General features: G+C 39.6%; 1 protein-coding gene across 1 annotated transcript; it reads right to left on the minus strand.

Annotated features, from left to right (window-relative positions):
• Positions 1-166: 166 nt before the first annotated feature.
• LOC134816952 (pre-mRNA-splicing factor ATP-dependent RNA helicase PRP16-like) lies at positions 167-5238 on the minus strand. The gene is made up of 9 exons (XM_063826010.1): positions 2999-5238; positions 2725-2862; positions 2506-2611; positions 2255-2379; positions 1853-2131; positions 1493-1690; positions 1164-1311; positions 862-1054; positions 167-746 (listed from the first exon to the last, which is right to left on the minus strand). Exons 1-9 carry the CDS (start codon positions 5144-5146, stop codon positions 539-541), a joined length of 3543 nt encoding a protein of 1180 aa, XP_063682080.1. The 5' UTR covers positions 5147-5238; the 3' UTR covers positions 167-538.
• Between the last annotated feature and the right edge of the window lie 20007 nt (positions 5239-25245).

The following is a 25245-nucleotide window of genomic DNA, read 5'->3' on the forward strand; positions in this document are numbered from 1 at the left end:
TGCACTTAGCTAGGAATAATGTTAACTTAGATAAGAATATATCACCTTATCTACTGCACTTAGCTAGGAATAATGTTAACTTAGATAATAATATATCACCTTATCTACTGCACTTAGCTAGAGAGCTAGGAATATTGTTAACTTAGGTTACGATAAAAGACTGATAATTGTTAAATTGGAAGATTTAATTCGAGTCAGAGTTTTGGTTTGACAATCTTATCCTCTAGATTATAATCAAGAATTTCGATAAAGATCGGACACACTTTTGGTTTTAAAAGTTATAAAATGAAAAACAATATTAAACAAATAGAATATAAATGTTCAAGCAGTTCAATTTTCGATAAATAAAAACCCAGTCATCTTCTAAGGCTGGGTACTGATACTGGTCAATGGGTGTTTTTTATTCTCCAACTATTCACAGAGGTTAAAAGATATCTGCTTGTCAACGATAACAGCATAAAGCTTACGTTTCCCAGCACAAATAAACATATTCAAGTTCAGGCACTCTGATAATCTCACATCTGAAATTGTCCCATGTTTAAAAACCCATTCGACGGGGTGTTCTCGTAGGAGTCTGGTTATGTCCAGGAGTTGCAATAGCACTGCGAGCAGAGGAAGGTGCTGACTGGCGCTCGCGCTCTGCTTCCAGCGCTTCTTCTGCTTCTGCTAATTCCTGTTCCATCTGCTTGCGGCGCTCTGCTGCCTTAGCTTTACCCTCTTCTATTGAGTGCAATGACTCCTTGACACTAGGGACGGTTTGAATTACAATCAGAGTTTTTAATATAATCATTTTGAGAAACAACGTTCTTCTTAGTTAGAGTATAAATTTAGTGTGCTACAAACTATAAATTAACAACGAACCTGTAAAACATGGGGCCAAGCTCAGCGAGCCATTCCGCCTCAACACTGGTAACACACTGCATGAACTCCTTAGAAGTCATGATAAGCTCGTGATACACAACATAGTCAGAGCTGTAGCCCATACCGTAGAGAGCGGAGGTGGGGTGGAGATGACATGGCATTCCAGTTCGGGCGTTTACATATTCTCCGATACCTGGAAATAGAGATATTTCAGAAACAATATAAACGAAATTAAACATTCAATAAATGGGAACCCCAATTTTTTCAATTTTAACCACGAGTAAACTGTAAGGAACTCATACCTTTGAGTCTGGCAGCTTGGTGGAAGTAAGCGCTACAGATGCACTTCCTGACCAGGTCCCACTTGTTACCACACGATACCAGCTCCAGCCTCTGTTTCTCCATAATCTCAAGCAGCTGACTGTGAACCTCCCGTACTTTCTTCATGGCCTGTTTTAGATTATTAGTTGTGAACTCTTCTTAAAATTATATTAAACAAACTATAACCGATGTTTCTTTTAAAATTGTTCAGCAAGGAAGGTCACCTAACCGGAAGTATTGAAGAGTAAAATTTCTCTCTTTCGGGAAATTAAATCGATTGTAAAACAAATTAACAGACATATTAACTAACCTTGTAATGAATAAAGTAAGTATTACACCAAGTTGAAGAGTAACCCTTATTCCTCCACTGCTGGTACACGTGCAGTAAAGACAAGTGATCACTCTCTGGAACCTGAAACTTCTCCCTAGCTGCGTCGCTCTCTTCTTCCCGCCCTTTGGGTCTGTAGAATATAGCGGGGACTGACAACATGCTAACTATTACCAGCACCTGACATAATGGTTCATTATTCATAAATCAAGTGAAACATGAGATAAACAATAAATCTAATGGTTCTGTATTTATACAGAATTATTCGATTATAATCTTTAGCAGTCAGACCCACTACAATGAATATGATAATAATATCCTCTAAAACTTAAAACTACAAACCTCTTCACTACATCCCATCTGACAAGACACTAACACAAGCTTGCTCATAGCCGGGTCCATAGGAAACTCTACCATCTGCCTGCCCAGCACTGAGAGGTTACCCACATTATCAAAGGCTCCCAGCACCCACAACTGGTACATACTGGTCAGGATGTTGTCTTGTGGGGGCGGGTCCATGAAGTGGAAGGAGAGGAGGTCCGACACGCCCAGAGACTTGAGGAGGAGCACAACTGTTGCTAGGTTCGTACGCTGGATCTCTGGTACTGTTGTGGCTAGTAACTGAAAAACCGGGGGAATTTATACAAGTGAAAAAAATTTGCGACCAGTCGCATTCATTGGATAGATATAACGTATATATATATATATCAAAGCGAAAAACGATTATTTTCATAATTATCTAACCTCAGATCGGTAACAGTTCTCAGTGTACATTCTCCAAGCCTGTCCGGGACCTGTTCTGCCAGCTCGGCCACTTCTCTGATTAGCATTAGCCTGCGAGATGGGGTACACCTGCAATGCATCCATACCTGAAAATATAGGGATAAAGATTTCAATTGGATAAATTAATTCACCCGTATCAATTTTGTTTAAATCATTTCAGATCTGGTGTGATCTGTTTTTCATCTAGAAACAGAATTATAATAAAAATTTACCGATTCTGGGGTTGAACACTTTCAGTTTGCAGTATCCACCGTCAATGACGAATATAATTCCGTCCACTGTTAAACTCGTTTCTGCTATATTAGTGGCTACAATAACCTGAAAAATCATGAACAGGTAGAATGCAAAATCGTACAAAAATTAACTGTAATAATATGCTTAATGTTAAAGTTCGATTAATTAGAAGTTGAAGAGAAAATAATGTTACTAACCTTTCTAACCCCATCCGGAGCCTTTTGAAATATTTTAGCCTGAAGGTCAGAAGGAAGCTGTGAGTAGATTGGTAGGATTGCAAGCGGAGGAGAACCTTCAACTTCTTCTAGTCTGTCACCTATTGCTCCACATGTCACCTGAAATGTAGGTAGAATTTAAGGAAACCGAGTATTGATGGTTAAATCATAATTCTAGAATGAACAGATCTGAAGTTCTATTTTATCTGATATTATTTAAAATTGTACCCTCATCATCATGTATTTTAAAACCTACCTCTATCTCTTCTTGCCCAGGCATGAATATCAAAATATCACCAGGAGTAGGCTGAAGATGGATTTGGACTGCCTGCTTCACTGATGCTTCCACATAGTCCTCACATGGATTTTTAGAAAACAGAACATCAACAGGGAAAGTCCTTCCAGCAATCTTATAAATAGGAACATTTCCAAAGAACATCGAAAACTTCTCAGCGTTCATTGTTGCAGAAGTGACAATAAGCTTTAAATCAGTTCTTCTAGCTACCACATCACGAAGCAAGCCAAACAGCACATCAGTATTTAGTGACCTTTCGTGAGCTTCATCCATCACAATGACACTGTAGCCATCTAAATCTGATTCCCTCAGGGACTCTCTGAGAAGAATACCATCCGTCATATACTTGATAATAGTATTCTTTGAGGTACAGTCTTCAAACCTGATAGCATAGCCCACCTCCTCACCAAGTTTACATCCTCTCTCTTCAGACACCCTCTTAGCAACAGACATGGCAGCTACTCTTCTAGGCTGGGTGCAGCCTATCATTCCATAGTCCCCGTAACCGTCCTCTAATAGGTATTGGGTTAGCTGGGTGGTTTTACCAGACCCTGTTTCTCCAACTATGATCATAACACTATTCTCTCTGAGAATACCTAATAGTTCATCTCTACAAGCATAAATAGGAAGGTAGTGTCTTTGTTGTTTTATGGTTTTTGTGGTTGCAAATGAACTAACTGCCTCTGACTTTTCTGCCATATGATCTGAAAACTGCTGATTCTTTTTGTGGGAATCTTCCTCTTCTTTAACAGGTTCATCCTCTTCCTTTTGTTTGATACCAAGTATGTCACCAATTTTAGTGCCAGCTAGTTCCCATTCTTTTTTCTGGGCTTTAATTCTCTCCTTCTGCTCTCTGTAATCTTTGACCAATTGACTTCCCTTGCGAGACAGAACTGCTATATCAGAGGTGGGATCCTTTACTGGGACAACAGGTTCAGGCTGCTTGGTGTACATTATTCTTCCATCAAGAAATGGAGCCATGATATTATGGACAAGTAGATGAATCTTAGCTGCACCATCCTCTTCAAAATCGTCATTATGATCAACCTTAGTAACAACACCAGAAGTGAGCATCCTGTTTTGCTCCCATTTTTCCAAATCTGCATTTTTCTGCTGTCTCCAAGCTGAAACCTTTCTCTGGAAGGTTTTGGTGGCTTCTTGTGTCTTCTTTTCTTCGTATTCCTGACTAACACCAGCGAATGGATTCAGATTGTCATCGTACCCTTCATCCATACCATACCAAGCTCTGTCCAATCTCTTTTGCTCGTCTTCATACTGCTTACCATCAGTAAAATTTACAGCACTTCTTACTGAATTTGAAGTGTTATCCTTTCTACTTCTTTTAGAAGCCCATGCATTATCTTTGAAAGAAGGTGTTGGCATAGGGGACCTTTCCCACCAGCGATTTGCCTTTGAACTTCTTGATGATTCAGTCATATCCCATTTGTCTAAATTAGGTGTACCTAGTTCAGAGTCAGCTTCCCATTTAGAGCGACCGGGAGTATGAATAGAACCATCAGACCTTGTTGGTGTGTCATCATATTGTGCCCTGTTTCTCCGTGATGATGAATTTGACCGATCTGATTTGCTTCCTCCTGAGTATTTAGAAGAATATCCACTATCTTTGTCAGATGAACTTCTGTCTCTCTCAGAACGAGGTGATGACCGTGGTGATGACCTTGGTGATGACTTAGGTCTTCTGTCTTTATCACTACTTCTGTCTTTATCGCTAATTCTATCTCTATCTCTATCTCTGTCTCTATGCTTATGTTTTTTATTTCTGTGACTGTCTACATCCTTGATAGTCGAATTAGATATACCTTTATCTCTATCTCTATCTCTGGTTTTCTTCATACGATCCAAAGCAGATTTGCTGACACCTCCAGGATGAGAGGGAGAATCGTCTGTGACATTACGATATTTTCTTTTAATATCATCACTCTTTTGTTGTTGCTTAGCAAGTTTATCCAGTCCTAACAGGGACTTTTGAGGAACTTTAAATACATGTTCACTTTTAGGCTTTACTATGAGACCTCCTATATCATTATTCTGACTTCCTTCTAAAACACTGCTGGAATCAAAACCTGAGAAGCTAAGTAGATTGCTCATTCCTTTTGGGAATTAGTAGACTGATAGGTGTTTTATTCATGTCATCATTGACCTGGAATGCAGATATTTTATTGAGATTAATATCACGTAACCATTTTTTTTACACTTGTAATTGTGGGTATATTGTATCACAAATGAGTGGATAAATCCAAAACCATAAAATTCTCTGCCAAGAAAACAACAATTTGCAGTATGTAAAACAAAGTTATCAGTGAGTATTATTAACAAATATCATTTAATTATAGATTACGGGGACGAAATGAGAGTTTCCACTCACTGAAAAAACGAAATACATCATGTATTGTCAACGTTTCGGCTACATTCCTTTGTCATAGACGAAAATCCGGAAATTAACACACAGTTATCTGAGCCTATAAGTAATGGAGACTAAATTAAATATACTTGTAAATTAATGTAAGGAACTTTTCTTTATGAAGTCGATCTAGCTAGTTAAATTATGTGGAGAATATGTGAAACGGAATAAATTAGTTGAAATAAAGTAACGAGTTCCATCGTCAACAAAATACTTTATACACTTAATATGTAGGGATTTTTAAATCCTATGTCAGTTAATGAATATATTAAGTAATTAAAGATGGACCAATTGAGTACAAAAATATTTGATATGAGGAGTGTCAGATTACGACTTAAGTTTGTCATGTGTATCTAGGAGACCTTATCAATCAAGGAAAAAGAAATTAACATGGTAAGAAGGCAAATTTAAAAACCGCAAAGTATTTAAATACACGACAAAGGCGTTTTTATGTAAAACAGCAACATTCATTAAATTCAAACGGTTCTTTCGGATCGCAAATGAAATTTGATGAAATCTACTTAAGTGCCGACCTGCGAAGGATTGACATCATCAATTAATACATATTACAGTGACAACTCAGTAAACCACTCATTAATATGCAAAAGGGGTGGATATGTATCTCTTCGCCACAACTCATTGAGGGATGTGATAGCAGAGCTATTAGAAACTGCTGGCTGTAAAGATGTTACCACTGAACCTCTCCTCATTCCTGTCAACGGGAGAGAACTTCCTGCAGGGGCCAACAAAGCAGATGGAGCTAGATTAGATGTTAGTGCTAGGAGTGTATGGAACCCATTGGAAAGGGCATTTTTAGATGTAAGAGTATTTCATGCTCAAGCTCCTTCCAATAAGGCTCTTGGATCTCCAACCACTATGTACAATACTCACGAGAGACAGAAAAAGAATTTATACAATAAAAGGATTGTAGAAGTGGAACATGGGACGTTTACACCGATAGTCCTATCAACCACTGGGGGTATGGGGAGGGAAGCTAATAAGTTCTTCAAGAAATTAGCGGATAAACTTTCTAGGAAATCAGGCCAACGGTATAGTGAGGCAATGACATTTATTAGGAAGAGAGTAAGATTTGACCTATTGAGAACAACAGTCATAGCTCTTAGAGGAGAGAGAGGGTTAAAAAGTAGTAGTGCATTAAAATAGCAGAATTAGATATAAATTTGGTGCCAGTTCTTTAAACTGGCTTACTTATACTACTTAAAGGGTGTTTATAAATTTTATTTAGTGTTCTGTTGAATTTATAATGAATTTTTATATAGGGTAATTATTATATTTATTTAATTATGTTAAACAATTCGTTAATCATTATTGGTTGTATAAATAGTTGATTCACGATTTCAATCCTTCGCAGCTCGGCGAGGCCCAGTGCACAGTGGTGCATTTGAAGAAAAGTGTGTCAAACAGTATATATACATTCAATTAAATCAAGTGATGCGATTGGCAGAGCACAATCAAATTTTAAGTGTTGCAATTGGCAGAGCACAATTCATTGCATGCTACCAATAATTTGGTGCATTTTGCCGATCTAACGTTATCAGAGATGGTTGTTAAAATTCATTATTGGAAGCGCGGCGCGGCCTACCAGTAATACATTTATCGAGCTACAGCATACAGTATAAATATCAATTAAATTTCGGTACCAATCATGCAGTTATAATTAAATGTGAACTCCGCTTAGTCAGTAGTACGACATTAAAAATAGTAACCGCTCCAAATTGCAATACCAAATAATTTGTAAAATCTACTGCTATATTCCTTGTATCACGTGGTGACCCCACTGTCGCTTCACTATAGTCAATAGTATGTATCGTCTTCGACGATACAGGGGGAGCCGCGCACTTCGTGCGCGGCGGGTCATACAACGTATGACAATACATTCCTTGACCAAAAATTAACTGTTGCCTTCTAATTCAACCGGGAAAACTTTAATTGACGATGTCAACCTTTCCAGATTGTTGCTCTGCGAATTAACAAAGCAACGATCTTAGATGCGAAGTAAGAATGATAGTTTGCGCGGCGCGTCGAAGTCCTTCAAGGAAAACTCAATACAATGCTATCACCCGACATGGTAGATGTTGACATACGTTGCATGCCACTTTTCGCGCGCGAAGCGCGCGCCGCCGTAGGCGGTATTGATATTTGGATACGAAACATGTGTCAAGGTAGATGAATGCGATGCTAAATTTTGCACCGATATAGCTGCATCTTAATAAAAGCAGAAACTATGGAGCGTTTCGAATTAATACGTACAGTACATCGTACCATGCATTGATTGACGATGTCAATCCGTCGAGATCGATGCGAAGCAAGAATGCTAGTTCGCGCGGCGCAGTCCTCCAATACCATGCATTGATCGTACAATTTTGGATCCAAATCGATCAACACAAACTGCGCTTAGGTGCCGCGCGGTTGGCTACTCGAAGAGTTTTGGCGCGAACCTGTACAAGATAATACGGTATGTCGTAGGCCGCCGCTCATCCAGAAGACGTTTCCCTGAATTTTGTAGTGGATTTTGTAGTGGATTTTGCGCGCCGCACGTACTTAACAATATTTATCATTGTAGAATCTACGAGTCGTAGAGTCGTAGTACGACGGTAGCAGTCAGAAGTCTCAATAAACTGCTCGTACTTATACTTTTAAAGACACTTATAAGATATGAAAATCTAAGTAACACATCCACCCCACTCAGGCCGCCCATCCCAAATAGCTTGAAATCTGTGACAAATCCCTAAAAATCCAGAATGAGAATCTTTACCCCTGGGCCCTGAAGGGGATTTGTGTTGCTGAGTATTTGAAATATGTTTGGTGGTTAAATAGGTAGTACATATCCCTAACGATCACAAAGACCAAGTTTTAAGCTCTTGAACCACTCAAGCCACTCACAGAGTTGGCCAATCCAAAAATGACTGAAATCCTGGTAAAATCCAGATCGAGAATCTTTACCCCTGTAGTGCTTTTATGTTCCGGGGTAGGTGGGACATGTTTTAGTTTTAAAATGGGTTCTACCTGTCCCAAACCATCATAAAAATCAAGTTTCGACCTCTCAACCCACTCAGGCCACTCCCAGGGGCCACGCCCATCCCAAAATTACCGAAATCCAGCTAAAATCCAGACTTTAAAATCTTTACCCCTGTAGTGCTTTTATGTTCCGGGGTAGGTGGGACATGTTTTAGTTTAAAAATGGGTTCTACCTGTCCCAAACCATCATAAAAATCAAGTTTCGACCTCTCAACCCACTCAGGCCACTCCCAGGGGCCACGCCCATCCCAAAATTACCGAAATCCAGCTAAAATCCAGACTTTAAAATCTTTACCCCTGTAGTGCTTTTATGTTCCGGGGTAGGTGGGACATATTTTAGTTTAAAAATGGGTTCTACCTGTCCCAAACCATCATAAAAATCAAGTTTCGACCTCTCAACCCACTCAGGCCACTCCCAGGGGCCACGCCCATCCCAAAATTACCGAAATCCTGCTAAAATCCAGACTTTAAAATCTTTACCCCTGTAGTGCTTTTATGTTCCGGGGTAGGTGAGACATGTTTTAGTTTAAAAATGGGTTCTACCTGTCCCAAACCATCATAAAAATCAAGTTTCGACCTCTCAACCCACTCAGGCCACTCCCAGGGGCCACGCCCATCCCAAAATTACCGAAATCCAGCTAAAATCCAGACTTTAAAATCTTTACCCCTGTAGTGCTTTTATGTTCCGGGGTAGGTGGGACATATTTTAGTTTAAATGGTTGTTTTGAGTGTCGATCCAAACCAAAACATAGGGCCATGTTAAACGAGGCGTGGTAGCTGTGAACGTTAAATCAGGGGTTACACAAGACATGTCGGACTTATCGTGAGCGTGTAGACCGCCCTCTTATCGGTATTTTGAGGTACCGATCTAATTACTAAACCAAATCCTGGGTACCACGAAGACGTGGAGCCTGTGGAGTGGTTAGATTGTTAAGTGTTCTAAGAGTCCTTGGGCTTACACAAGAGTGGTAGCATGTGAGCACGTTAAATCCTAAGGGTTACACGGACTTGGTAGCCTGTGAGCGTGTAGAGCGCTCCTCTATCGTTGAGCCATTCATCCCAGGTTTGGTGAGGTGTTTGGGGGGGCATGTTATACACTTAATTATGGAAGAACTACCACTTGGTGATTAAGAATTGTACAACATTGGAATCTTTTTAAGTGTATCTGAAAAACATGCTAATAATATCGTATATTAAATTTTACAATCCTAGTTTTCCTAATGTTTTACTGGGGTAAATGCATTATAAAATATCGTTTATTTAGTGTTCAAGTCTAATCACCCTTATCTGGTTTAGGAATATAATTTCTGGGTTGCTTTTTCGGGTTTTAATTGTATCCTAAACTGTTTTCGTTGCCACACTTGTGCCTTTTAAGTTGTTGTGCCACTAATATAAAAGTTTAAGTTATTATTTTATTATTCCTTATCAATGATTAAAAGTTATTGTGTACGCTATTAAATATCCAAATATTTTGGAAGGGTACCATCAAAATCACGGGTAAGGTCCTTCCTCATTTTAACATTGAATCACGGATTATTTTTATAATTTGGCTGTGTAGACCTGGACACATTGCATAATGAATCCCTACCAGGTGAAGGTAATAATGAAATTGTTTCCACAGATAATATGCACCTAGTGATTACCCTAACTTTTACCCTGGCCTGTCGACCAGCCATTGGTTATTAGATGTAGCATGTATAAAAATATTACCATGATTATGATATTAAAGTAGGATTTGGACCCTGGAACTAACCGGTCGGCCACCTATCCTCTAAGTAACTATCTCATTAATCAGCAATCAAGTAACTAGTCCTGATTCTTCATAGGAATCTATGAAATCCACAGGGACAGATTGCAGATGTTTTTAATAGTGCCTTGACAAAGATTTCAGACTATGAACAGCTGCCTATTTGAGTTGTGTGTTGTCTTAAAGATGGACATATCCTACTATCGAGAGCACAATATGATTCAGGTATGTTTATTAAAATATTCCTACAACTTCCGTTATGACGGCCCCAATGTGGAGAAGATTGCATTTATATAATTGTATACAGAATTCATTATAGTATTAGCTTTTGCGGGTAAGAGATTGGGACAGATTTTGTTCGACTACAAATATATTGGTTGCATCAGCGAATAGTATAAATTTTCCTAGGACTGATTGGAGTTAAAGATATCGTATATGTAGATTTATAAAACAGTAGCGGTCCTAAACAATACCTTGTGGTACTCAACCAATAACAGGGAGTTTATCTGATTCCTCACCTAAAACTGAACGTACTTCTGTAATGTTAGATAGGTCAACTTCCATAAGCTCGTTTGCGTTACATCTTATACCATATTTGTCAAGTTTTATGAGAAGTTTATCGTGCCTGATAGTGTCAAATGCCTTTGATTAGTCAAATAAAGATACATAATACTGTTGCTTTTCCCTTTATATGGGAGTTTAAATAGGTCAACTGGAGTAATTAAGGGCGTGTTTAGTTTGAGTGACTCTTCCTAAAAACACATACTGGTTTCTCCAAAAAATAGTTGGGCTTAATGTTTGGACGGATGACAAACTAAACTAGACAAGAGAAAAATAAACTTGATTACATAATAATTAATTCCGGCGAACCAACACATAGCAAGAGACACATTACCGTTGGGGCCGTATAGAAGGAATTGAGGGAATATTTAATAACACATACCTGCAATCATATTGTGCCTCTCGATAGTTGGATATGTCCATCTTGAACGACAGCACACAAATTCAATGAGAGCTGCTTCATAGTCTGAAATCTTGTCAAGCACTTAAAAAATATCTGCATCTGTCACTTGTGGGACTTCATAGTTTCATAAGATGAATCGGACTAGTTACGTGATTGCGATTAGATGAGTTAGGTACTTTGGATAGGTGTCCGAATGGTTATGGTCAGGGTACAAATCCTAGATTTAATCATAATAATGGTATGATTTTTATAAATGCTACACATCTTATATGCCATGGTGGTCGACAGGCCAGGGTAAACGTAGGGGTAATCACGTGCAGTTTATCTGCGTCATTTTCATTTTCCTTCACCTGGTAGGGATTCTTATGCAATGTTGTCAGTCAACTCAGCCCATCAATTATAAAAATAAACGTGATTCAAGTTAATGGAAGGCATTACCCGTATATTTGATTGTACCATTCAAATATTTTGCTGATATTTATTAGAGTACACAATACTTTTATCAGTGATAAGTAATAATAATAATAATAACTTAAACTTTTATATTAGTGGCACAACAAATTAAAATCGCACAAGTGTCGCCACGAAAACAGTTTAGGATCACAATAAAACCTGAAAAAAGCAACCCACATTATATTCTAAACCAGATAAGTTGATTAGAATGTTTACACTAAATAAACGATAATGTATAGCATTTTCAGTAGAACCATTAGGGAAAATAGATTGAAAATATTAATATAAGATATTATTAGCCTGTTTTTCAGATACACTTTAAAGATTCCAAATGTTGGACAATTCTTAATCTCAAGTGGTGTCTTCCATAATTAAGCTGTATAACATGCCCCACGAAACATCCTCACCAAAACCTGGGATGAATGGCTCAAACGATAGAGGAGCGCGCTACACGCTCACAAGGCTACCAAGTCTCGTGTAACCCTTGGATTTATACACGGGCACACGGCTACCAGTCTTGTGTAACCCTAGGACTCTTAGAACACTTTAACAGACTCTAACAACGCCACAGGCTTCCCACGTCTCGTGTACCCTTGGATTTGGTTTAGGAATTAGGATCGGACACTCAAAAATAACGATAGAGGAGCGGTCTACACGCTCACAGGGCTACCATGTTATTGTGTAACCCCAGGATTTTACACGTTCACAGGTTACCACGCCCTCGTGTAACCCTGGCACATCGGTTTTGGTTTTGGATCGGACTCAAAACAACGATAGAAGGCGGTCTACACGCTCACAGGGCTACCATGTTCGCGTAACCTAGGATTTAACATGCTCACAGGCTACGACGTCTCGTGTAACCCAGGATTTAACACGTCACAGGCTACCATGGTCTCGTGTCAGATCTAGGACTCCAACCAACTAACAGCCTCTAGCACGCTCACAGGCTTCCACGTCTCGTGTACCCTTGGAATTTGGTTTGGATCGGACTCAAATCAACAATAGAGGGCAGTCTACATGACGTGCATGAACCATTAATAATCTACGGTTGCAGTAGCTGGACTTGAACCCCCTGGAAGTCCCTGTCTCTCAGTAGTTAACCCGGCGGGGTTGCACCAGGGGCGGTGTACACCGAACTTCATGACTATCGGAGTCTGTTGTCGTATCTTGTTTAATCTATTCATGGAATTAATTGGGAGTCTCTCTGGCAGGCAGGAGTTGGAGAATGTGGAGAGCAGTTTATAACAATTAAGCAAGAAGTTTAGTTTTGACTTTGGTAAATCGGTACCATAAGTTAAATTCGGTATCAAAGTACAAAGTGGACAGTAATACACCGGGAAGCAAGTTTTAGGTCAACATCAAAAATAATCTTTATATCGCCGCACGTTGCAAGTGTATATAAAAGGACCAATCTGTTAATTTCACGTATCAAATACATACATAGTAATTAACAATGTCCTTGCAATGTTAATGATCGGGCACGGCGCGCGCTATCGTAGCTCTTGCCAAACGTTTCCGAGAAGAAAGCGGCGGCCGCGCTACTTCGAAGAAATTAGACGAGTAACATCCGTCAAAAATTTCCGTCATATATTATACTTCACAACTTGGCATAATCTTTGTACATTTTTTGTTTAAAAATCATAAACATTTTCAAGGGATCCAAGCAACGTATGCAAAAAGTTTGAAAAATAAAAAGCGCGACTCACAAGAATATTTTTGTACCACGTTGTGACCAAACGTTGATTCTATCCAAAGCCCTTGCGCTGCAGTATAAGCGCGTGCCGGCTATGAAAACAAGCCGCGCCAGCAGCGGCGCGAATGCACTTGTATCACGCAGTAGCGACCCCCACGGTCGTTTACACTATGCGTGATTGCTCTAACCAGAGCCCTATCGCTTGCAGTAGCGCGCGACCGCCCGTAGCTGCAGTTAGCTGCGTGACGCGCCTTGTGAAACAGCGGCGGTCACGCCGTACACGTATACACATGGCTATGTGAAAATGGTGGGACGATTACAGGGGGAGCCGCGCACTCGTGCGCGGAGGGCCATACAACATATGACAAAACACATATGCCATGTGACTACGCGTACTGCGTGTCGCGCTTTAATTACTTGTTTAAGGCCGCGCGTACTGCAAGCGTGAGGGCTCTGGTTAGAGCATACTTTTTGCTTAATAAAATGTATCAAAATCAAAAAATAAAATCACGTATATGCCAAAAATTTGAAAAAATATTAAACAGTGCAGCCGCGTTTAGTCATAATAGAGGAAACAAATTTTAGGGAAAATACAAAATTTAAATTCTGGTATTTATTAATAAACAACAAAACATATCATATTCATAAAAATAAGCCGCCGCGTTGTTTGACTCCTTAGTAAGGTAAATATGTTAAGCTTGAAGGTGCCCGCGCATTACAAAACCTATTGTGGCGATCACATGACACACGAGGTACTTGTGAGCGCAAATGGGGTGGATATGTATCTCTTCGCCACAACCATTGGAGGTGCGATAGAAGAGCTATTAGAAACTGCTGCTGTAAAGATGTTACACTGAACCTCTCACATTCCTGTCAACGGGAGTGAACCATTCCTGCAGGGGCACAACAAAGCAGATGGAGCAGATTAGATGTTAGTGCTTGAGTGTATGAACTCATTGGAAAGGGCATTTTTAGATGTAAGAGTATTTCATGCTCAAGCTCCTTCCAATAAGGCTTTTGGAGCTCAACCACTATGTACAATACTCAAGAGAGACAGAAAAAGATTTATACAATAAAGGATTGTAAAAGTTGGAACATGGGACGTTTCACCGATAGTCCTATTATTTCAACCACGGGGGGAGTATGGGAAGGAGGGGTAATTAGTTCTTCAAGAATTAGACGGGATAAACTTACTAGGAAATCAGGGCCAACGGTTTATAGTGAGGCATATGACATTTATTAGGAAACGAGAGTAAGATTTGACCTGATTGAGAACAAAAGTCTATAGTCATAGCCTTAGAGGGAGACGAGTGGGTTAAAAAGTAGTAGTGCAGTAAAAATCGCAAGAATTAGAATAAATTTGGAAGCCTGTTCTTTAAATGCTTACTTATTCTACTTAAAGGGTGTTTATAAATTTTATTATTGTTCTACTGAATTATATTGATTTTTTATATTAGGGTAATTATTTAATTAGTGTAAATTGTTTCGAATAATTACCTTTATAAAAATTCAAATATAAATTCAGTAGAACACTAAATAAATTTTAAACACATTTAATAGTATAAGTCAAGCCAGTTTTAAAGAACTGGCTTCCAAATTTATACTAATTCTGCTATTTTTAACTGCACTACTACTTTTTCCAAACTCTCTCTCCTCTAAGGGCTATGATGACTGTTGTTATCAATCAGGTCAAATCGTACTCTCTTCATAATTAAATGTCATTGCCTACACTATACCGTTGGCCAGATTTACTAGAAAGTTTATACGCTATTTCTTGAAGACTTATTAGCTTCCCTTCACCATACCCCCCGTGGTTGATATAATAGGACTATCGGTGTGTAAAACGTCCCATGTTACACTTTTACAATCCTTATATTGTATAAATTCTTTTTCTGGTCTCTCGTGAGTATTTGTACATAGTGGGTTAGGAGATTCCAAAGACTTATTGGAAGGAGCTTGAGCAAGATTTACTTCTTACATCTAAAAATGCCCACTTTCAATGACGTTCCATACACGCCTAGCACCGAAATTAACTTGCTCATCTGCTTTGTTGGCCCCTGCAGGCAGTTAGTTCTCCTCCCGTTGACCAGGAATGAGGAGAGGTTCAGTGGTAACATCTTTACAGCCAGCAGTTTTAATAGCTCTGCTATCAAACAAATCCCTCAATGAGTTGTGGCGAAGAGATACATATCCACACTTTTGCGCTCACAGTCCTCGTGCATCATGTGATCGCCACAGAGGTTTTGTAAATGCGGGGCACCTTCAAGCTTATAATATGTACCTTACTAAAGGAAGTCAACCAAACGCGCGGCTGTTATTTTTATGATATGATATGATTTGATTGTTTTAATAAATACCAGAATTTAAATTGTTTGTTTTCTAAAATTGTTTTCCTATTATTATACTAAACGCGACTGCACTGTTAATGTTTTTTCAAATTTTTGGCATATAAGTGATTGATTTTTTGATTTTGATAAATTTTATTACAAAATTTTGCTCTAACCTAGAGCCCTCTCCCGCTTGCAGTTAGCGGCGAGGGACATGAAACAAGTAATAAAGCGCGTACGCAGTACGCGTAGGTCACATGCTATGTGTTGTCATATGTTGTATGGCCCGCCGCGCACGAGGTGCGCGGCTCCCCTGTATCGTCACCTTTTTTCACATAGCCAGTGTATACGTGACTGCAGTGACGCGCTTGTTCACAGCGCGTCACGCAGATACTGAGCTACGGCGGGTCGCGCGCCTTCTGCAAGCGAGAGGGCTCTGGTTGAGCAAAGTCACCATAGGTGAACGACCGTGGGGTCGCAACGGTGATACAAGTGCTTTCGCGCCGCTGCGGGGGCGCGATTGTTTCATAAGTCAGGCACGCGCTATACTGCAAGCGCAAGGGCTTTGGATAGAGCAAACTTTGGGTACAAAAGTGGTACAAAAATATTATTAGTGAGTCGCGCTTTTTATTTTTCCAAACTTTTTGCTAATTGCGTGGATCCATTTGAAAAATGTTATGAATTTTATTAAACAAAATGTAACAAAGATTTTTGCAAAGTTGTGAAGTATTATTATATTGACGGACATTGTTTTGAGGATGATAATGTCTAAGTTTCTTCGAAGCTAGGCCGCGTCGCCGCTTTCTTCTCGAAAGTTGGCAAGAGCTACGAAGTAGCGGCGCGCGGGCCCGTTTTTTTTTCCGATCATTAACAATGGTCAAGACCATGTAATTAATTTGTATGTTTTTGATACGTGAAATTAACCATATTGGCTTTTATTACACTTGCAACGTTGCGCTAGTATTAAAGTAATTTTGATGTTGGCTAAATCTTTTCCCGGTGGAATTTTAATGTCCACATTTTAATTGATACCGATTCTAATCTTATGTAACGATTACCAAAATCAAAGAGACTAAAACTTTAGACTTATTTGTATTAAACTTCCTCCACCTTCTCCAAATCCTGCTGCCAGAGAGACTCCAAATTATATCCATGAAATATTAACATAGCATTCGACATCAGGGATCCGAGAGTCTTGGAGTTCGGTTACCACGCCCCTGGTGCAACCGGCGGGTTAACGAACGGATAGGACAGGGACTTCCAGGGGAGTCATGGCATGCTACGTGCAAAACTCGTAGGAGTATGTAATGTTCATGCATCGTCATTGTGACTGCTACTCTATTGTTGTTTTGTAGTGTCCGATCCAAACCAAATCCTAGGGTACACGGACGTGGAAGCCTGTGAGCGTGCTCGAGTCTGTTAAGTGTTGGTCTAGAGCTACACGAGACTTGGTAGCCTAGTAGAGCGTGTCTAAATCCTGGGGTTACACGAGTCGTTCGTGACTAAATGTGAGCATGTTTTAAATCCTAGGGTTACACGAGAATGGTTTAAGCCTTAGTGAGGCGTGTAGACGCTCTTATATCGTTGTTTGTGTGTCCGATCCAAAAATACCAAAACCTAGGGCCGGTTAACGAGGCGTGGAAGACTGTGCAACGTTAAAATCCTGTGGGTTACACAAGACATGGTAGCAGGTGGCGTGTAGGACCGCTCTCTATCGTTATTTTGAGTGTCCGATTCCTATTTCATAAAAACAATTCCTAGGGTACACGAGACGTGGAAAAGTCTGTGAGCGTGTTAGAGTTGTTAGAGTGTTCTAAGGATTCCTAGGGGTTACACAAGACGAGGTTGATGTGTGGCACGTTAAATCTGGGATTACGAGACTTGGTATAGCAGTGAGCGTGTGAGCGCTCCCTCTATAGTTGAGCCATCATCCCGGTTTGGTGAGGTGTTTCCGTGGGGCTTGTTATAACTTAATTATGGGAAGAACTACCACTTGAGATTAAGAATTGTACAACCATTGGAATCTTTTATAAGTGTATTCTGAAAAACATGCTAATAATTTCTTATTAATATTTGTCAATCCTAGTTTTCCCTAATCTGGTTTACTGGAAAATGCATATAAATTATCGTTTATTTAGTGTATCAAGTATAATCTCCCTTTATTGGTTTAAGAATATAATGTGGGTTGCTTTTTCAGGTTTTATGTACCTCAAATGTTTTCGTGGCACATTGTTATTTTAAGTTGTTGTGACACTAATATAAAAGTTTAAGTTATTATTATTAATATAACTAATCACCTGAATTAAAAGTATTGTGTAGACTAATAAATATCCCAAATATTTTGAAGGTTTCCATCCAATATGGTAGGTCCTCCTTATTTAACTTTGAATCACGTTATTTTTATAATTTGGCTGAGTTGACTGGACAACATTGATAAGGATCCCTACTGGTGAAGGTAACAATGAAAATGTTCCATAGATAAACTGCACGTGATTACCCCTACTTGTAACCTGGCTGGCGAACAGCATGGCACATATTAAGATGTGTAGCTGACTGTATAATAATCATACCATGATTATTATATTAAATCTAGGATTTTGGACCTGGACCGATCATTCGGCCACCTATCACTAAGTAACTATTCCTAATCTAATCAGCAATCACGTAAACTAGCCTGATTCCATCATACGGAAAACCTATGAATCCCACAGTGACAGATGCATATGTTTTTAAACGTGCTTGACAAGATTTCAGACTATGAACAGCTGCTCATTGATTTGTGTGCTGTCATTCAAGATGGACATATCCTCCTATCGAGAGCACAACTGATTCAGGTATGTTTATTAAATAATCCTCAATTTCCCTTTATGTTTCACGGACCCAATGTGGAGAAGATTGCATTTCATATAATTGATAAATTTAAGTCGTGTAATTTAACAATATTCCTGCATCAAGAGTGGTCTATGAACTAGAACAGCTGTGTTATACACAATACAGCTGTACTATTTCAATATAGGTGACTATATTGGTAATATATCCTCTCAGTCCAATACATTCATTAACGGACCTTAGGTTTAGGATTTAGAGTGCCATCTGTCCCTCTTCAACATCGCGACTCGCGAGGAGGTGCAGTTGTTCTTTATCACGCTAGAAGATTGTTCGGCGGTCAAGTTGAGCTTTACGTTTAATGAGCCAGTCTGAGTTTGAAATTCTAGACCCTTATTGAAATTCGGAGCAGTTGATTCGATATTTCATTTTTTGAGTTTGATACAAACCAATTTTGAATTTATCACAAATAAACTTATTATCGTGATGTATGCAATTTGATTATCCAATATCCATTTCGGTGCAAACGATCGCTAGCAAATCTTTGTTCAGATACGAATTCGAAATGGCCGATTTAGGCCGATTTTATAGGACTGGCAGCAACACAACCTGTTATCCTATCTTATCCTACAACTCAGAGCTCATCCACCTGATACCCATCAGCTCCAGCTCTGAGAATGCGGAGCAGGTACAGGATATAGCGGGGGTTTGTTTCATCAGTTTGGTGGCACTCTCAACTTTAGTCAACTCTGTCATCATTATACACTTCCTGGTGAAGAGGAAGTACAAGAGATCACATCACATGACTTACTTGAATCTCGCTGTAGCTGACCTGTTAATTTCTGTTTACGGTACTGCCGTGAGAGGACCAGGTGATTTCTTTATCTTTCTACTTTTATGAAACTGAATATGGATTTAAGTTCGGTATTTTTTAGCTGAAATTGCTCAAAAATTACAATTTTTAAAGATATTCAGAGAAAGTGAGCTCTTATCAGTTATAGAGACCAGCTTCTGAATTTGTAACTAATTTATTTTCACTTTTCAGCCATTTACAACGGTATAAATACAGAAACAATGTGTTTCGTGTCTCTTCTCATCAGCACATACGTCACCATGGTAAACTTTGCTTCAATCGTCCCTCTGACCTACGATAGAGTAGTTGCAGTCCTCTTCCCGTACAGGTCCAGTAATAATAAATAATAGTTAGAACCTAATTAGAATCTGTGAGGCTTTCAACTTTTACATACTTCTCGTTAACTTTAATCTGCTCAGCTGTATTCTCAGTTCCTAGTCTTAGTTAAATGCATTGGTTAAAATGTCATTTTTTTAGTTAAATGAAGTCAAACGGTTGAATTGTAAGGTGATTCTTTCCATTCGAAAGATGATTCGCATTAAATCATTCATTCTGATTTCTAATCTCTCTCAGATACAAAGACCAGGAACACAGGACACAACTGAAATACTTCATCGCTTTTATCTGGATCGCTCCCATTGTAGTACTACTAATCATCAACATATCTGTATACGCTCAGGGTCGAACCTTCAGCAGATTCTGCCCCGACACCTCCACATGCAGATTTGATACTTGGGGGGATATCTTCATCTACTTTCTTGCCAGTTTCTTCTACATCCTTCCCCTCCTCTTCAACATCATATCCTACTCTGCGATCATCAGGCAGCTACGAAACAGACGACCCAGCTCCAGGAACCTCCTCATTTCTCTGAGAGCTATCCTAGTGTGTGTTGTGTTCACCATGTCGTGGGTCCCTCACTTTACTTTCCACGTGACACATCTAGCTGATCAACACTTCATGTGGGTCTGCCAAGTGTTCATGTACCTCAATGCGATCACTGACCCCTTGTTGTACGTTTTCTCCCCGAATGCTATCAAACCATGTATAAACAAGATAAGGGTGAAACGGGGGTTTACTCATAGAACCAGTGGAGATGTAGTGTCTCCTGTGAGTGTATTTTTGAGAAGAGGTCCTAATGATTCGGGGATCATAGTTAATCCAGCTTATCAATCATCTTCAAACATGTGCAGTTCATCAGTAACCTTGTAAATTGCAATGTTCGTGAATAATGATACCAGAACATCATTAACTGCAAGCATAAGTGTTGTGTTTTTAGAAAGGCAATTGGTTGATCTTTTCACGCTGCCCGACTGGGCCAAGTTTTTGTGTGAGTGGTTAATTATAGCTGTAACGTTTTTCGTTTACTAACCAAGGCAAGATTAAGTTTGTAACAGAACCAAATATCTGTGAATGAATTACCCAACTGATTGCTTGAAATAGAAACCTGGGAGTTAGGACAGGAAAAGCTAAGGCTAATAAGGTGCGATTTGCCATATTTTATTTATTCGAGTGTGGACAGACCATGAACTCCCATAATGATCAAAGACAAAATGACACAAGAATTGTTGACAAATCTTGCTAAAATCACACCAACAGGTATAATATAATAATTAAATATCTTATCATTCAACGAAAAAGCAAAAATGCCGTTTTTTAAAACCAGCTTTTAACAACGATTCATTTTTCACCAAAATGCTTTTAGTTTTACTGTTAGAAATTAATGATCTGCTCTGTAATAACGATTTTCAGTGAATTTGAACATGAGGATTGATATTAGTTTACAATCAACGCTAAAAGTACAAACAAAATTATTTTCAAACATTAATCATTCAAATGTCCAAATAGGCCACTTGGTCGATGCACGTTGGACAGCCATTAATTGGGCGAATTCGTTTATTGTTTGTAAAATCGTTTCCAGATTAGGGTAATTTTTAAAATTGGTGGCCTCCTACCTGTATCACTATCAATGAGTAAACTTATCGCGTTGACTGGTACGTCAGACTCAGAATTCTCTTTGTTTTAAATTGAATGCCGTATGTCTTCGGCTTTAAAGGGTGTTTCAATCATCATTGAGAGTATTCCGTCGCGTTATCTTTCATTATATTCTCTTCTTCTTTCTTCATGGCGCCGGAAATGTGAAGCAAGCTTCTGAGTTAACGTAGGTGAGTGGGCGCTGTTTCAATCTATTTACCATGTCTTTGATCACTCCACGTTTATCTTTTGTAGCTGCTAAAGCGAGAATATCTAGAACCTGGCTTTGTCTTATTGAGTAGATTCTCGAAAAACGGATGATTAAGCCAATTGAATCTTCGTTCAATATCTTCATCATTATTCTATACGGTATGTTAACAATAAAGAATTGTAGAAAATTTAAACAAGTATTCATTATGTGATCATCTACAAACGATATTTGTTTTTGGCTGAGCATTCTGTTTAAGAACTGGAGAGCACTTGGAAATATGGGCAGCAAATCCACAGGTTTCACCTCTTCTTTAAACCAGTCTATTAAAAAAATGCTCGCAGACTGTATATATTTTAGGCGAAGTAAGTCGTAATCTTTGTATGAAGACAGAACTTCAGTTATAGCATCAACGATACCCTCTTTCACAAGAAAACGTTTAGCTTTCTGTACATCAGATTCATTGAGCTCCAAGTGGATTGTTTCTTTCATATATTGTATGAGAAGCAAGATGGGTAGCAATTCTTGTGAATGTGTCTCGATTCGTTTAACATAAGTAAGGGCACTCGATACGAGTAGTAAAACGTCTTCCAACTTATTGTACTTGACTGGAAATGGTGATCCATTGTAGATTCCTAGAATTTGGTTGAAAATATCTTCTTCATTCCTGAAACAAGCCAAAAGGGCTGTTGCCAACATCACCTTTTCATCTACTAGCCAGTGACAAATCTCCTCTGAATCAAACGATCTCTTCTCAGAAACGTGTTTTACCATCTTAAGCAGTGGTACAATCAATTGCCTATCATTCCAATATTTGACAGCTGTGCAGACCATTCTGGGAAAGGTAGGGTCACGGTTAAGTATACTGCTCAGGACGTTTGACCGTTCAGCCCCGAAGTACCCCTCTATATATTCCATGATTTGGCCCCGGGAGAAATCAAACATGGGAAGGTCCCAAACATTACTAGACGGATTCTCTCTAGCTTCACTGATTTTTGATGCAAATTCATCCGGATCACAGCTTAGGCTGTTTCCTTTTATCGGCTCAACTAAAACTGGCTGAAACTCTTTGCTGTTTGTGCTTTCCAGTGGGTCTCTTTTCTGTCCTTTCAAGCTTGTCCGGGGCTTAATTTCTGGGCGTGTTTTCTTTGACTTACCAGCTTTTTGTTTACCTTCCGCCTTTTTGACGCCCTGATCTGCTATAAAATCGAGAATTGGCGCCACTTTAAATTCTTTTGCAAAAGAAGTTACAACTTTTTGCAGTTCATCATCTTTACTTAGTATCTTCCCGAGATCTGAAATAAACAGAAATTGTTTGATTTAAAGTTCACGATGTAAGTCACCACCTGATTCATCTGCAATGTCCCGCAATAACATACTTTTGTTTCACAATAATATTTTACAAACAAGGCAATTAATGGTAATAAAATAAAATGTTTACACCTGATGCTTACCTCCTGCTGTTTCTGATGTTGAACCCACATCAAACTTTTCAAACTGATCAATCAATTCCAGAACTCTGCGTCTGTTCTTTCGCCGTCTGTTATTCTCCTTTGTTTTGATACTATTTACTATCAGGTCTACTACCGTACTTATTTCTTCCATTCTATAACTGATTTATCACACGATCATTATAAAATTTATAACAAGTACGTGTGGAACTAGTTGAATATATATGTTTCAAATGATTAATTATAAGATGAATTATCGCTTCAGCTAACTTACTTAGTTGAACTAAACTATTTCAATTATATTCATAATGAAATATTGGCACTATCCGAGCGGAGTCCGGCGGTGCTCCGCCAAAATGTATTTACACTGGACTCGAATACATTTTGGCGGACTCCGAGCGGAGCCGAGCGGACTCCGAGCGGACTTTAAAGTCCGCCGCGGACTCCGAGCGGCTCCGCGGCGGCTCGGCGGAGTGTCCGCCGCGAACTAAGCCACTAGGCGGACTCCGGTCCGCCGCGGACTCCGGCGGAGTGCTTGGCGGACTCCGGCGGACCTCTCCGGCGGACTTGAATCCGGCGGAGTCCGGCGGAGCTTGGACTCCGCCCGGAGTCCGCCGAACTCCAACAGAGTCCACTGACTTCCGACCTCCGACTTCCGACCCTCGGCTAAATTTGTCACGTGACATACAACATAGCATTTTGCGATATTGTGGTCAGATGAAAAGGTCGCTAGTGATAAACCTTAACCATTACCCTCACAATGTCAATAGTGTACAACTCTAGTCCTAACTTTGACCCTATAATGTATAAACGTTGACCCTAACCCTCCACCAAACCGTCAGCAGCGAAATATCAATGTCATTGACTGGTCACGTGACCAAAACAATTTTTGTCATATTATCTCATATAGGGAAGCGTTTTTAGTTTTACCCTACACGTTGCATGTGGTGTCATTTGGCCGGATCCCAGCAAGCAAAAATACGTCGACCAGATCACAGTACGACACCAGCACTCTCTACGCTCTTCGAGCTCCGATCGTCCTGTGACGAAGTAAGGACGAAGCCTGAGGTCCTCAGGTAACATCGACCACCGATTGTAAATTCAGAGATTTTTTGACATAAAGGTCAAATGTAAAACTAAAATCTTAATCATAATGCAATGTTGATTGATTGACGACGTCAATTTTTGAGCACAGCGCGAGCGCATGCGGAAAAGGACCGCGTAGCTAGTAGTATAGTCAAGATGTTGATAAATATTTGGCTTGTGGCGCGATATGTTGCTCTAACTATAGCCCTCTCGGTTGCAGTAGCGCGCGACCGCCGGAGGCGGAAATGACCTAGTTAGCTAGGTAAACGCGATGTGCCTTGTAGGATGTGCCTTGTAGCAACGAGCTTCGTTGCTCGTCGCACGTCGACGAACAACGAAGCTCGTTGCAACGCGCCGCGCAATGAGCTGCCAGGCTAAGACATCATCCTGGTCCAACAAATTTTGGCGAGCGATTTTCTCCAAAAATTTAATGAGGGCGCCGACTTCCACTCTGGCTAGGTTTCTTCTTACCCAGCGCGCGTTCCTTAATGGATGAGGTAAAATTAGGTAAAAAGAATCCACCGACTTGGCCAGAGTGCTTTCATGAAACTTTATTATACTAGCTTGGCGTTGTAGGATTATATACTTTAATTTCGGATCGAGTGAAGCGAGTGATACACATTACTTTGATTAAACTCATGCTGATCACAATACAGTACAGGGAAGTGGGTAACACGGCTTGCAGTCGCAGCTGCGGCTTCTCGCTGGCGGTAATATTTCAATGAACAAGAATTAAGAAAAAGAGAATTTAAGAAAAAGAGAATTTTATTTGCCACAGAATAATCAATACATATAATATACTTCAAAAACTTCAAAATATATTGTAAGTTCATCTATCGTTCATAAGATGGGGTACTCTCAATAATCAAGTACATGATTACCCGACCCGCCGCGCCACGCAAGCACCACACTGCAATTGAAATTGGAGATGTAAGCATAATGGGCGCGGGGGCGCCGCGCACGTGGATCGAGCCGGCCCACGTACCCAAATTGCAAATGCAAATGTACATGTCACAATGTCACACTCACAGTCACATTTATTAATTTCTACACAATTTATTCATTATACTTATCTGCCCACGAGTGCTGGTATCAAATTGTGTCTTAAGACACTTTCTAGTGGTCTGAATAGTTCTGCTATGTTGGGAACAGTTCTTTGAAGGTATT

Source organism: Bolinopsis microptera, chromosome 6 (genome assembly GCF_026151205.1).
Source record: "Bolinopsis microptera isolate Bmic1 chromosome 6, MBARI_Bmic_1.0, whole genome shotgun sequence".
Classification (NCBI taxonomy): domain Eukaryota; kingdom Metazoa; phylum Ctenophora; class Tentaculata; order Lobata; family Bolinopsidae; genus Bolinopsis; species Bolinopsis microptera.